The sequence below is a fragment of the Lathyrus oleraceus genome, chromosome 3, assembly GCF_024323335.1.
Source record: "Lathyrus oleraceus cultivar Zhongwan6 chromosome 3, CAAS_Psat_ZW6_1.0, whole genome shotgun sequence".
NCBI classification, from domain to species: Eukaryota; Viridiplantae; Streptophyta; class Magnoliopsida; order Fabales; family Fabaceae; genus Lathyrus; species Lathyrus oleraceus.
In genome coordinates this window covers 102,434,434-102,450,000 of record NC_066581.1, presented here as the reverse complement: position 1 = coordinate 102,450,000, position 15,567 = coordinate 102,434,434, and the positions used below count along the sequence as shown (strand labels likewise).

Sequence of the window (15,567 nt, the reverse complement as noted above, 5' to 3'; positions counted from 1 at the left end):
CATCAAATCACTGATTAAATGCACATTTAACCACAGTTGACTTTGCTAGACTTTGCTAGGGTTTTGGTTGACTGAACCATGTTCTGATGAAATCCAAGTCCCTACCACTTGATATCTTGATCCAAAATGATGTCACAACTCATATGAACTCTTGATGAATGATCATGGTGCCCAAATTCTTCAAGAATGGCCACCATCCACTGTTCAATGACTGATTTTGACTGATTTGACCTAGTTGGCTTCATCTGCAAGTAACATGGTTAGATGACAATATTTTTGTACCTTTGGTTAATAGATAGATATAAAGCAATGATACACAAATGCAAAACATGCTTGGTGATCAAGAACCACACTCACGAGATAACCCACCCACTAGGAGGCAAGCAAAGGTGCACAAAGATCCTTGAGGCAATGATATGGTATGATATGATGCCATGAGGGATCTTAGGGACAAAATTGGGGTCTTACAGTTACCAACAGATTACTCGTTTTACAGAATTGGTTAACAAGAGCCGGATTTATGACGAGGATAGTAGGGAGAGTGCTTCTGTCTACAAGAGTCTGAAGGGGAAAAACCAAGATCCGGGAAAACCATATGATGACAAGAGGAGACAATCTAGTGTTGGCAAGAAGCCAAGTGGGGGAGTATCTTCTATTCCACTTAAGTGCTTCAAATATGGTGTGGAAGGCCATCGTGCTACGGAGTGTAGTAGAGATTCTGGGAAGTGTTTCAATTGTGGCAGGATGGGTCACAGAGCAAACCAGTGTAGAGTTGGTTCGAACGTAACTTGTTTCAACTGTGGTGAGAAAGGTCACATTAGTTCACAATGTGATAAGCCGAAGAAGGAGCAAGTGAAGGGAAAAGTGTTTGCATTGTCTGGTGTGGAGACCACTACCGATGATAGACTAATCCAAGGTACGTGCTTTATTAATGGTACACCTTTGATTGCCATTATTGATACCGGTGTAAAACATTCTTTCATTTCTTTGGATTGTGCTAAGAGGCTGAATCTCATATTATCTAATATGCGTAGAAGCATGATTATTGATACACATGCTATGGGTTCTGTTTCTACTTCCTATGTGTGTTTGAATTGTCCGTTGATCATATTTGGTAGGGATTTTGGAATTGATTTAGTTTGTCTTCCGTTAGAGCAACTTGACGTGATTTTGGGTATGAATTGGTTAAAAGTTAATCGGGTGTATATCAACTGTTTCGAAAAAATGGTTATTTTTCCTGAGGTTGATGCTAAGGAAGATTGGTGTGTGTCTGCTAAGCAAGTTGATGAATCGGTGCAAGATGATGCCGAATTGTTTATGTTGTTGGCAACTTTGGATATTTGGGAGAAGAGGACGATCGAAGAACTGCCAATAGTTCGTGAATTTGCGGAGGTATTTCCGGAGGATATAAGTGATTTACCGTCGGAACGAAAGGTCGAGTTTTCGATTGATTTAGTTCCTGGAACTAGTCCTGTATCGATGGCTCCCTATCGAATGTCCACTTCTGAGTTGAAAGAGTTGAAGAGTCAACTTGAAGACTTACTCGAGAAGAAGTTTATTCGTCCTAGTGTGTCGCCGTGGGGTGCACCTGTGCTATTAGTCAAGAAGAAAGAAGGTTCTATGAGATTATGTGTTGATTATAGACAACTGAATAAAGTGACGATTAAGAACAAGTATCCACTCCCGAGGGTTGACGATCTGATGGATCAGCTGGTTGGAGCTTGTGTGTTTAGCAAAATTGATTTGAGGTCTGGGTATCATCAGATTCGTGTAAAGGCTGAGGATATTTAGAAGACTGCTTTTAGGACAAGGTACGGTCACTACGAGTACTCTGTGATGCCTTTTGGGGTGACGAATGCACCTGGTGTATTTATGGAGTATATGAATAGAATCTTTCATGATTATCTGGATAAGTTTGTAGTTGTGTTCATCGATGATATATTGATTTATTCCAAGGGCGAAGAGGATCATGCAGAGCATTTGAAGGTTGTGTTATCGGTGTTGAAAGAGAGGAAGTTGTTTGCTAAACTCTCTAAATGTGAATTTTGGTTGAGTGAAGTAAGTTTTCTTGGACATGTGATTTCGAGCGGTGGGATTTCTATGGATCCTACGAAGATTGAAGCTGTATCTCAGTGGGAAGCTCCTAAGTCTGTTGCGGAGATTCGAAGTTTCCTTGGTTTGGCTGGTTATTATAGGAAGTTCATTGAGGGATTTTCTAAGTTGTCGTTACCGTTGACGCAGTTGACTAGGAAGGGTCAAGCTTTCATTTGGACTTCGCAGTGTGAAGCGAATTTTCAAGAGCTTAAGAGAAGATTGACTACGGCTCCTATTTTGATTTTACCGGATCCGTTAGAAACCTTCGTTGTGTATTGTTATGCTTCTTTGTTGGGTTTGGGAGGTGTTCTGATGCAAAAAGGGCAAGTGGTAGCTTACGCTTCAAGGCAACTCAAAATTCATGAGAAGAATTATCCGACGCATGATTTAGAGTTGGCCGCCGTTGTGTTTGTGTTGAAACTTTGGAGACATTACTTGTTTGGATCGAGGTTTGATGTGTTTAGTGATCACAAGAGTTTGAAGTACTTGTTCGATCAGAAAGAATTGAATATGAGGCAAAGGAGATGGTTGGAATTCTTGAAGGATTATGATTTCGGTTTGAATTGAGTAGGAAGTCATTGCATATGTCTATGTTGATGGTGCGAGAGTTTGAATTGTTGGAGCAATTTAGATATTTGAGTTTGGTTTGTGAAGCGACGCCTTCATGTGTTAAGCTTGGAATGTTGAAGCTTACGTGTGGCATTCTTGACGAGATTAGAGAAGGTCAGAAGTCAGATTTGAAGTTAGTTGATGTTATGACATTGATTAACCAAGGTAACGGTGGTGACTTTCGGATTGATGAGAATGGTATCATGAGGTGTCGTGATCGAGTGTGTGTTACGCATGTTATGGATTTGAGAAAGAGGATTCTTGAGGAAGGGCATATAAGTGGTCTGAGTATTCATCCTGGTGCTACTAAGATGTATCAAGACTTGAGGAAGATGTTTTGGTGGCAAGGTATGAAGAAGGATGTAACGGAATTTGTGTATTCGTGTTTGACTTGTCAAAAGTCAAAGATTGAACATCAAAAGCCGTCTGGTTTGATGCAATCGTTATCTATTCCCGAGTGGAAGTGGGATAGTATCTCTATGGATTTTGTGTCGGGCTTACCAAGAACATTGAGTAATTGTGAGGCGATTTGGGTCGTTGTGGACAGACTGACGAAGTGTGCTCATTTTATTCCGATGAGAATGGATTATTCGATGGAGAGACTTGCTAAGTTGTACATCGAGAGGATTGTGTGTTTGAATGGTATACCGTCGAGTATTGTTTCGGATAGAGATCCGAGGTTCACTTCGAGATTTTGGGAAGGTTTGCAAAGTGCTTTGGGTACGAAGTTGCGTTTGAGTTCAGCATATCATTCGCAAACTGATGGTCAAACGGAGAGGACTATTCAGTCACTTGAAGATCTTTTGAGGTCTTATGTTTTGGAATAAGGAGGAAATTGGGATAGTTTCTTGCCTTTAATCGAGTTTACATATAATAACAGTTTCCATTCGAGTATTGGAATGGCACCGTTTGAGGCTCTTTATGGCAGAAGGTGTAGAACTCCTTTATGTTGGTACGAATCGGGAGAGAGTGCTATGGTAGGACCCGAGTTGATTCAAGAGACTACATATAAGATTAAGATGATTCAAGGGAAGATGAAGCCTTCTCAGAGTTGTCAAAAGAGTTATCATGATAAGAGGAGGAAAGCTCTTGAAGTTGAGAAAGACGAGCATGTGTTTCTTCGAGTTACACCAATAACGGGTGAAGGTAGAGCTTTGAAGTCGCGTAAGTTGACGCCGCATTTTATTGGTCCTTATCAGATTACCGAGAGGATAGGTGAAGTGGCATATCGGATTGCATTACCACCATCACTTTCTAATCTTCACGATGTATTCCATGTGTCTCAATTGAGGAAGTACATTGCGGATCCATCGCATGTTGTTCCATTAGATGATGTGCAAGTACGGGATAATTTGACGGTTGATACATCACCTATGCGAATTGAAGATCGAGAAGTGAAGAAGCTTCGTGGTAAGGAGATTGCTTTGGTAAAAGTGATATGGGGCGGAGTCGCCAATGGAAATATTACGTGGGAACTCGAGGATAAGATGAGGGAATCATATCCGGAGTTGTTCGTTTAAGGTAAATTTTCGAGGACGAAAATCTTTTAAGTGGGGGAGAGTTATAACAACCCATTTTTTTAGTATTTAATTATTATACTATTATTATTATATTTTAATTTAGTTATGTGGAGTGTTAATTAATTAATTGGGGTATTAATTCATTATCTAGTGGATATGAGAAATAATTAAATAATTGAATTAATTAATTAACTTGGTGTGCATAGTGAGTGGTTAATTATTTGAATTTAAATAGAGGTATTTAAATATTAGGTATTTTGGGCCTGGTGATTAAATTAGATGATTTAAGCCCAACTAGAATACTATTATAAATAGTAAGAGGTGAGGGAAGTGTGAATTAGAATTCACTTGAGCATTGAAGGCAATAGAGGAAAGAGGAGAGGAAAAGCGAGAGGAGTCAAGGGTTCCATCAGATTGACGAGGTAAGGGGGGAAATCCTTATTATTATGGGTTAGTATGATTGGGTCAATGGGTAGGAACATGTTTTAGGTTGAAATCCTTAATTGGCATGGCTTTGAAATTATTAGGTCTTGATAAATACTCTGAATTGAGATGATTAAATTATGTTAAAACTGTAAATGAATATATATTTGGATGAGTCATAATTTTCTGAACGTGTAGCTTTTTACGGAATCGAAATCGGAGGTCCGGAAGTCCTCCAACGATGAAAAATGCGGGAAAATCTGCATTCTGTTTCGTTGTTAGCGCAAGAACAACTTTCTGTTTTGCGTTAACCGGTTAACCCAGGGCGTTAACCGGTTAACACTGTTGCGATTTATGAAAATTTACATTCTGTCTTGCGTTAACCGGTTAACCCAGGGCGTTAACCGGTTAACACTGTTAAAATTTGCCAAGAAGTGCATTCTGTTTTGCGTTAACCGATTAACCCAGGGCGTTAACCGGTTAACACTGTTTGAAAAGTGAAAAATTGATATTTAAATATTGTGTGCGTTTTGGAATGGAATTATGTGTACATATTTGATGATTGGCCTATATTGGTGAATAATATATTGTATGAATGTGTATGTATGCCATTATTGAATTGTGAAAGGTTTATGATTATGAATGTGTATATGTACCAATTGTGAGTTATGGTGATATGTGGAAGGTTAAGACGGTATAGAGGTTCTTAATTGCATATATGTTGGTATGTGTGCATTCATTCATAGCATGGTTGACTTCATTGTGGAAGTGGTGAAACTGTGGGTTCACATGAGCAGACGTTGATTCTTGATTGGAATCAGGCGTAGTATTAAGCGGTGATCCTTAATTGGAAACAGACGTAGCAGACGTTAATCCTTAATTGGGATTAGGCGTAGTATTAAGCGGTGATCCTTTATTGGAAACAGACGTAGGGCTTTGGTCTTGTCCGGATCGGAAGCGTGGCTTGGATTCTAGATATTGAATCGGAAAGCGGTGAAACTTTGAGTTCACATTGAGGTACCGCATGCATGGAGTCACATTGTCTTGCATTGAGTCGTTTATAATTATGTGATAATTGATGTGGGTGTGATGTATGTTTGAAATATGTGGAACGATTGTCTGTTAATGTCATTGATATAATAATATAAAGTGTGATGAATTCTTGAATTGTTGTTTTAATTCATTGTGCCTTATTATGCTATTTCATAATAATTCGAATTCTCACCCTTTCTGTTTGAATGTTACCTTTACATGGGTATCGTGCAGATACTACAGAGTAGTATTGCTGGAGTAGGTGGACGGTAGCTCGCTCAAGATTAGCTGGAGAGTTTCCGTATTTAGTTTAAATTTAGGTAATGAGTCAATGCTCTGGTCATGTAACACTGGGTAGATTAGTGGTATTGAACTCGTATCTTATTTGGATATGTTTTATGTCATTAATTGTTTTATTTTATTTGATCATGGTATGGGACATGGATCATCTTACGAAATACATGAGTATTCTTTACTTTCCGCTGCGAACGCATATTGCTGGAATATTCATGATGAGTGAAATGTGTTATTTTGAATGACCAGGTGCATTGTTGGTTTTTGAAAAGTTTTAAGTTTCGAAAACGTCGATGTGACGCCCTTTTCTTTATATGCGTGCTTATTTACTCTGATTATATGCTAAATAATTTGGGATAGAAAAAAGGGTGTTACAATTATCACCTAGATGATTGCATTGGACTAGGGTGTTCATTGAGTTGTAAGTGTTGTGTCACTCTAAGCTTTTAAGCGTGAGTGTTGTGTTTCTTGATTAAAGCTGTTAAGCACAATCAAGAGTTGTTTGAAGTGTAACTTCGCCATTAACTTTAAACCAATTAAAGGTTGTAATCACTGTAGTGATTGAGGGGGAGTGAGTAGGAACTCTGGTCTTAGTTTAGATTGAAATTGCATTGGGTAGGTATTAAGTGATAGGATTAAACAGTTGGTTTAAGGCCTGAATTAATACTGCTAATAGTGGATTTCCTCCCTGGCTTGGTAGCCCCCAGACGTAGGTGTGTTTGTCACCGAACTGCGTAAACAATTCTTTGTGTTATTTACTGCACTTTACATTTACCTGCTGTATACATTCCTGTCTGTGCAGAATTGGATGTCATAACATCCAGTGTGACATCGAAAGTCTGTTAACTAGAATTTCAACAACCACACACATCAATTCACAAACCAAACAGATCCAAAAGAAAACACAGAAGAAGAGGAGAAAGAGTTTGAACTGGGAAAGATGAAGTACTTATGTGCATCAAAAATCCCGATTCGATAAGTTTCGCTCTGGTCTCGATTTCACTCCTTTCATGTTCGCACATACAGAAGTGATAAATGGATCCGGCTGATGCAATTTCGGAAAGGGAACACGACCCCTGAGCCGTATTTCTTCATCGCTCTTCTCATCGATCACATTCTTGAGGAAGAAGAAGTGAAGTTTGAACGCAACAGAAACTTAACGAACTTATTTACTTAAATTAAATCAAAATTCTTTAACAACCTTATTACTTAAAGATATTAGATTTATTCTATATTAATTATTTTAGAAGTAGTTCAAATGCTTTTTCTTTAATTAAAACTTCAATGCAAAATATGCTTTGAAACTCCATCTATTCCCACCACCCCCACCAACTTACATACAATTCACACTTCAAAAACCCACTAAAAACCCAAAACGACAATGGCAAAATCGTCAAGACAAATAAAATACTCGGAGTACCGTTAGATTATAAAATCCAAAACGCAGTGTCGTATCGTAGATCTCTCAATCTAAGAAAGGGCAAAAAGAGAAGAGCGTCTTTCAAAATTCAAATCTCAAACGCTACTACCGCTACCCCGCTCTCATTTCCACACCCTTTCACACAGAAAAACAAACACTGCAAATTCTAATATTCAGATCTACCACCACCACCGCACACCGAAAATCACCAAAAATGTCCGGTAAAGAGAAAGGCGTAAACGTTCAGGTTCTTCTCAGATGCAGGTATTTCCATTTCTTCGTTTTTTTTCGATTTTTTTTTTTTCGAATTTCAAACTCTAACTATAGCTTCTTCGGTACTTTATAGGCCGTTTAGTGATGAAGAGTTACGCTCCAATGCGCCGCAAGTAGTTACATGCAATGATTATAGTAGAGAAGTTGCGGTGTCTCAGAATATAGCCGGAAAACACATCGATAGGGTTTTCACATTCGATAAGGTTCTTCATTTCTGAACCCTAAACCCTTTTATTTGTGTCAAAACTAGCTTATTCTTTTAACTTTTCAATTTTATGCCGTATCGCTGTTTTTTAGGTTCATTAGGTTATGTTTGCTAAGCTTGAAGTAAAGAGAAATGAATTAGGTTTATTTTTTTGTTGAGAAATTAATTAAGTTATTGATATTAAAATGATGAATTAGTGTTGTTTAAGATTAATTTGTTGCGTTTTTGTTCAGGTTTTTGGACCTTCTGCACAACAAAGGGAACTTTATGAACAAGCTGTTACTCCTATAGTGCATGAAGTTTTAGAGGGTTTTAATTGTACTATATTTGCTTATGGGCAAACTGGTACTGGAAAAACATTTACTATGGAAGGGGAATGCAAAAGATCCAAGGTATGATTTTGCTCTATGGTGTAAACAATATGGAAGTGTTGTTAATTAATTAATTAATTAATAACTACAGCATTAGGTCATGTTAATGACTTGATCTGACCATTTTTACTGCAGAGTGGACCCAATGGAGAGTTGCCTCCAGAAGCAGGAGTGATTCCCAGGGCTGTTAAGCAGATTTTTGACACACTTGAGGGCCAGAATGCTGAGTATAGTGTTAAAGTAACCTTTTTAGAATTGTATAATGAAGAGATTACTGATTTGCTTGCCCCGGAGGAGCTTTCAAAGGTTAGTTTAGAGGAGAAGCAAAAAAAGCAGCTTCCTCTGATGGAGGATGGCAAAGGTGGGGTTCTTGTAAGAGGGTTGGAGGAAGAAATAGTGACGTGTGCGAGTGAGATTTATACTCTTCTTGAGAGAGGATCTTCCAAAAGGCGCACTGCAGAAACTTTGTTAAACAAGCAATCTAGGTGACTGTTTCTTTAATTGTCAGATTGCAAAATCATATATATTCAAACTTCCGTTATTAACACATACTTTTGCTACTCAGTCGTTCGCATTCATTGTTTTCAATTACAATCCACATCAAAGAAGCAACCCCTGAAGGCGAAGAGCTAATTAAGTGTGGTAAACTGAATTTGGTAGATCTTGCTGGCTCCGAAAATATATCTCGTTCTGGTGCGAGGGAGGTAATTCATTAGTAGCATATACTAGTTGTGTAGTCATTTAAACTATACATCATGGGGGTTTTGTAATGATTTTTTTTTTCACTTGATAATTTGAGCTTTTATAATACTTATTAGGGTCGTGCAAGAGAAGCTGGAGAAATTAATAAAAGTTTGCTCACATTAGGGAGAGTGATTAATGCACTTGTGGAGCACCTTGGTCATATTCCTTACAGGTTTTTAATTTTGGAATCCCGATAATGCTTCATTCAATGGTTCTCTGACATTATCCTTTTCATTGTATGCTTATATGGATATATGTTGATATTTAGGGATAGTAAGTTGACTCGCTTACTTCGTGATTCACTTGGAGGTAGAACCAAGACGTGCATTATAGCCACAGTATCCCCTGCTGTTCATTGCTTAGAAGAAACCTTGAGCACATTAGATTATGCACACAGGGCAAAGAATATTAAAAATAAGCCAGAGGTTTGTTGCTGATTGAGTTACTTTAGTACTAAAGCCTCCCAATACTTTTTTTGTTGAAATGAAAATATTCTTTCAGTAATATATTTGATTGATAGCTTTTACATACAATACATTAATGACAAACATGTATGACTGAATAACTCTCAAAAATTAAAATCAGAAACCAGATGAACTGAGTTGATTTCTCTAAATGGTTCCATTATTGGGATGACTTGTATTTATTTTTGCTTCCAAAATCCCCAGAATATTAGCTCTTCCAATGAATTACACTCAATTGTGCCGCGGGACAGGCTGAGTGCTTCAAGGGCCATTATGTTTGCAATGTACTGGTTATCAACAAGAGCTAGCTACAATTTAACATTTTATTTTAGAATAAGATGTGGAGATGTTTTTAGTATTGTTGTGATATGGTTTATTGGCATGCCTATATCATTGTTTTTCACCTGCTTTTATATTCTTTTTGTTTTAGATCAACCAAAAAATGATGAAATCGACACTTATCAAGGATCTTTATGGTGAAATTGAGCGCCTTAAGTCAGGTTAGTTGCTTTGTTATTTTGTTTTTGATAAAGTTAGAATTACCGTCAACCCTTAGATTTCTTGCCACAATACCGTATCGATGATCAAATTTGTCACTTTGATCAGAGGTCTATGCTACCCGCGAGAAAAATGGGGTCTATATTCCAAAGGAAAGATACTATCAAGAAGAGATTGAAAAGAAGGTAGTCTTGTATCTTGGTTTGTTTGAAATTTTTCCAGTTTTTGTAATATGATTATTTCAACAAATCACTTTCATTTCAAGTAACTATTTGCTGCTGAAATTATTGATGATTTTTATGTTTAATGTTGTGCACATTTCTTGTTTCTACCTCGTCTATCCTTTTTTTTTACTTCCGGTTCATGGGTAGATAAAATTTAGTTTATGTTTAATTTGCACAATCTGGTCACTAAACCACTACTCTAAGTCCCTTATGTTGATGCATTTTTTTCTTCTGTTCAGGCTATGGGAGATCAGATTGAGCAGATGGGCATCACAATAGAATCATATCAGAAGGTTTGTCTTTCCAAAAAAAACTATAGTCTTATATTAGATGACACGGACCTGTTTGTTATTTATTTTACACTTGACTCTTTTTTTTTTCAACCAGCAACTTGAGGATATGAGAAACAAGTATGATGGCCAAGTTCGTCACTGCTCTGATTTAAGCAACAAACTTGATACCACTGAGGTCAGATATCATTGTTTTTTTCTTCATGACTATCATTAAGTTAAGTTCTACATAATTGCTTATAGGGGAAATATTCTAAACCATACAGAAAAATTTGAACAAAACCAGCAAGTTGCTTGCCAATAGAGAGGACGAATTAAAAAAGTGTCATTATAACCTGGATGCAAAGGAATTCATCATATCTGAACACAGAAAAGCAGGTACTAAGGATTTTGTTTCTATCACTGTTTCTATTGTAATGTTCCTTTGTGTGGAGCTAATGTTAAATCTGTATGTTCCTCTAAGTTAATGTTAACTATGCATTACAGAAAATGATCTAGCGCATCAGGCTTGTGTATTACGAGCTGATTTAGAGAAAGCACTTCAGGATAATGCTTCACTATTTCTGAAAATTGGTAGGTGGTGTCTCTTCTCTGTCTTGATGATTAAGAACCTAGAATGTATTCATTATTATATAATCTATTCTTATATGTCTCCGGTAGGTGGTGTCTATTCTCTCTGTCTTGATGATTAAGAACATAGAATGTATTCATTATTATATAATTTATTCTTATATGTCTCCGTAGGTGGTGTCTCTTCTCTGTCTTGATGATTAAGAACCTAGAATGTATTCATTATCATATAATTTATTCTTATACGTCTCCGGTAATTGTGTAGGTAGAGAAGATAAACTGAACACAGATAATAGAACTGTTGTAAACAATTTTCAAGCGGAACTTGCCCAGCAGGTTGGTTGTCTTTGCAACACTGTTGCAACATCGTTGTCTGAACAGAATGGACATTTACAAGGTGTGGAGAAGCTCTGTTATTCCTTTTTGGGCATTCATGATAAGGTGCGCACATCACATATCCAAAGCAGCTCTTGTTGTTGACACTCTTTCATGCTTTTTATACTTGTTTGTTTCACTTGAGCTTTTTGTTTGGTTTTCCAGCTCATGGTTTAACATTTGTCTTTAACTTTGAATTCTCAACCCCCTTTTTGTTGCCTGTAGGCGGTTATTGATTTGAAAGAGAAAGTGAAAGACTTGAGGGCAGTGTATGTGTCTCATATGGAGGCAGTGCAAAATGTTGTGCGTTTGCATAGGTCAGGCTCGGACGCATCCTTGGAGGAGTTGTCATCTGCCATATCTTCCCACGGTCATTCAATTGAAGAAGTATGCTACAACAACTCTAAATTTTTTTACTAATTATTTTGTACAGTTTCATTCTTTTCATACTAAGAGAAACTAATTTATTTCTGATAAATCAGTTCCTAACAACTGCGGTCATCGAAGCTGGCTCAATATTTGACGAGCTTCAGAGCTGTCTTTCAACACAACAGGGTGAATTGACACTTTTTGCTAGGGAAGTCCGCAATGTATGTGCTTGAAGTTTTCGTGTGTTTATCGTTTCCCTGTTTTGTATAATTCCCTTTAATTCATTCTTTGTTTTGACTGATACTCTTTATCTACTTTTCTTGTTTTTGTTGTGTCTATTGTGAATTAAAGAGATTCAATCTTAGTGTGGAACAAATAAAGGAGATATCTGAGCGATCTGAAGAATTAGTGGAAAAGCTTTTCGAAGAATCAAAGAAGCTTGAAAATTTTGTAGCACAGACTGACAAAATGCAAACAGAGAGCATTGATGAGTTTAAGAAAGCTTATGAGGTAATAATGTTACGTTAACATGTGTTGTTTGGAAGATGATTATGGTTGCTGTCATCTAATATGGACATTTGATTCTATTCTGCACAGGAGCAATCAAAATTTGAGTCGGAGAAACTCATCGCTGACATGACTAGTTTGGTTTCTGATCACATTCGGCGTCAAATCAATCTTGTCAGTTTTTGGCATTCTTTTCTTGTTTTTTATTTCATTTTTTCACATTTGGCGTCAAGTCGATCTTGTCAGTTTTTGGCATTCTTTTCTAGTTTATTATTTAATTTTTATGGGCCTGAATGGGTAATGCCTATGGGTTGATTGAAATCTGTCTTTTTTATTTTTTATTTTTATCAACTTAATGATTGTCATCTAATGGTTGGTCTCACAGGTAGATTCAAAGCTTGTTGATCTTAGAGAAAGTGGTGTTAAGAACAAGTCATTCCTTGATGGACATGTGTCATCTGTGGGTGATATTGCGACCAATGCAAAAAGGAAATGGCAGTCCTTTTGTGTACAAGCAGAAAAAGAAGCAAAAGATACTGCTGATTATTCTGCGGCTAAGCATTGTCGCATGGAGGTACTCCTGCAGCAAAGGTATGCGTTATTTTTCGTAGTTTTCTTGGTCTTCATCCTCTTGTTCACATTCTAATAATCCTTTTCAATCCCTGTAGTGTTAACACTGCTCATTCAGCTTTGGAAAAAGTTAAGAGGACACACGAGGGTGTAAATGATTTAGGGACCAAACATATTCTTGCGACAGAGTCACTTATCAGGTGTGCAATATGATTGCTATAATTAATTGTACTATATTGTTATAATTAATTGTACTATATTGTTATATCATTGACTTTGGCGCAGGAATACTTGTGATAGCAGTGAGCAACATGTTGCCGAGGTCAATTCTGCACGAGCAGCAGCCGAGGAAGATGTGGCAAAGAACAGTGACGATCTTCTCGAGCAGTTTGACGGTTAGTATTGCATTCTGGATTTTCGTCCTTTGATTTCACAATGTTGCAGCAAAATTCATGATTACATCCAAATATCTCTGATTGCACAAAGCATGCAAATATCTCTGATTGCACAAAGCATGCAAATATCATATTTACAACATTATATTGTATAAATAACATTTATGCAGTGCACGTCACCACCATTCCTCCCTTTTTATTGAAGTGTTATTATATATATATTTTGCATTCATGTAATAGTTTTTCTTGGGGTATATTTTCCAGCCACGTCTGCAGAACAGCGTGAGTCCGTCTGTAGTGTGGTAAATGTGGTGAAAAGCCATGCAAATACACTTGAGATGTTCAGAGAGAACCATGCTGGGCAAGCAGCTTCCATAGAACACAGAGCATGTGAAACTTTCCAGCAGGAGTTTAGGGTAGGTTATTTTATAGTCTGAGTTAAAATAATCAATATTATTAAACCAAACTGTTAACCTTGTTTAACTTGAAATTTGTTTTGTTGATTTGTGTTGTGCAGGACTATGAGCCTAGTGGTACAACACCTATAAGATATGAGCCAGAGGTTCCCAGTAAGGGTACAATTGACTCTCTTCGAACCTTGCCAATCGAAACTCTTCTGGATGAATTCCGGGAAAATAATTCGTTTGAATCTTCTTCTGATGTAAAGGAGTTGAAACCGTCCCTTATTCCACGTTCTCCTCTCACCCAATTGAATTGATATCAGTGGTATCAACCTGCTCGGTTGTTTGTTGTGGAATCAAATTTGTATCTTTATTTGTAACATGACATTGTGTTGTTACCGGTTTATATATTTTTGAAGCATGCAAATCTGGTTATAGGATGTAATGTGATATCTAAGTCAGAGAGTTGTTGTCTGTAAATCCCATCTTGGGATGAAATATAGCTCACTCAAATAATAGTTATTTTTGGCAACAGATGTTAATTTTGTTATTATTTTATCTTTTTCCGAGGATGTTATTTTTTTTCATCTTGGTGCATAGAATTTTGACTATATTTTACAATCTTAATATCTATCTAAATGTACTGTAACATGCTACTATAAGCTATCAAGTTTAAACAAAAATGAAATTGAAGAGGTCACGTTCTCTGTAGATATTCAGGTAGAGATTCAAGTATGGATGTTCATAGGTTGGTTCGGTTTTGAAAGAATTCGATTCTATAATAAATGGAAGGGATAGAATAGTATGGTAAGGATGTTTACGGGTCGGTTCGGTGTTCATGGGTCGGTTCGGTTTTGAAAGAATTCGATACTAAAATATAATAAATGAAAGGGATAAAATAGTATGGTAGGGATGTTTACGGGTCGGTTTGATTTTGAAAGAATTCGATACTAAAATATAAATGAAAAATGGAATGGATAGAATAGTGTCATAGGGAAGTTCACGGGTAGGTTTGTTCTATCTAAATAAATGGAAGAGATAAAATAGTATTTTTATCGTACTATTATTGTTTATTTGAATTATATTGAGAGAATAATAGATTGAGAATATTAATTAGATGGTATAATTGGAAGATACTATCTCCGTTTTTTTTGTTATAAATCGTTTTGGAAAAATATTTTATATTATAATATAAGTCGTTTTATAATATCAATGAATCATTAATGTTATTTTTTTTTATTATACCTTTAAATATTTATTATTTTCTCTTTTCAATTATATCCATTTGTCTTTCAAATATCATTAATGAATGACAATTTTGTAAAACCCTTCATAATTTCTCTTTTTTATATCACACTTATTATATTTCTTAATATGTGTAAAAAGTCAAAAACGAGTTATAATAAAAAACATGAGTAAATATTAAAATTGCATTGAAAATTAAAGCGACTCTTATTTTGGGGCACACAATTTTATAAGATGCGATAATTACTTTGAGACGAAGAGAGTATATCGATTGACTTGGATTTGTACAATATTTTTTTTTGATAAAAATCCAAACTGAACCAAATCATTAAACATGGTTTAAGTTATTATGGAACTCGTTAAAAATAAATATGCAAAACTAATTTTAAAAAATATTTAATATACATTAATTAATTTTTCATAAGGTTCCCATGAAAGTTTAAATTCACTTGCAATAAAGAATTAAGCCCTACAAAAAAATCCAAGTACCTAATTAAATTCCCACATGCATCAATTCATGCACAATTTTCCTGCCAAAATAGAAAAATTCATAAAAAATACCATTCTATCAATCATCAGCATACCCATGCATAACACTCCAGCTGAAATGGGGAGTTTTATCAAAAAGTTACAAAAACATTATTTGCATTCTTACCTACATCTAAAAATCCCCA

At 36.2% G+C, this 15,567-nt stretch overlaps 1 protein-coding gene across 1 annotated transcript; it reads left to right on the top strand.

Annotated features, from left to right (window-relative positions):
* Nucleotides 1–7,417: 7,417 nt before the first annotated feature.
* On the top strand, nucleotides 7,418–14,206 carry LOC127125628 (kinesin-like protein KIN-5C). Its single transcript, XM_051054408.1, has 23 exons — nucleotides 7,418–7,656; nucleotides 7,739–7,868; nucleotides 8,104–8,262; nucleotides 8,377–8,726; nucleotides 8,807–8,945; nucleotides 9,060–9,157; nucleotides 9,254–9,410; nucleotides 9,880–9,949; nucleotides 10,056–10,132; nucleotides 10,411–10,464; nucleotides 10,559–10,639; nucleotides 10,728–10,839; nucleotides 10,948–11,038; nucleotides 11,301–11,472; nucleotides 11,632–11,793; nucleotides 11,889–11,996; nucleotides 12,127–12,285; nucleotides 12,373–12,456; nucleotides 12,668–12,873; nucleotides 12,951–13,052; nucleotides 13,138–13,247; nucleotides 13,512–13,663; nucleotides 13,765–14,206. The coding sequence occupies exons 1-23, from the start codon at nucleotides 7,607–7,609 to the stop codon at nucleotides 13,963–13,965; spliced, it is 3,024 nt and encodes a 1,007-aa protein (XP_050910365.1). The 5' UTR covers nucleotides 7,418–7,606; the 3' UTR covers nucleotides 13,966–14,206.
* Nucleotides 14,207–15,567: the final 1,361 nt, after the last annotated feature.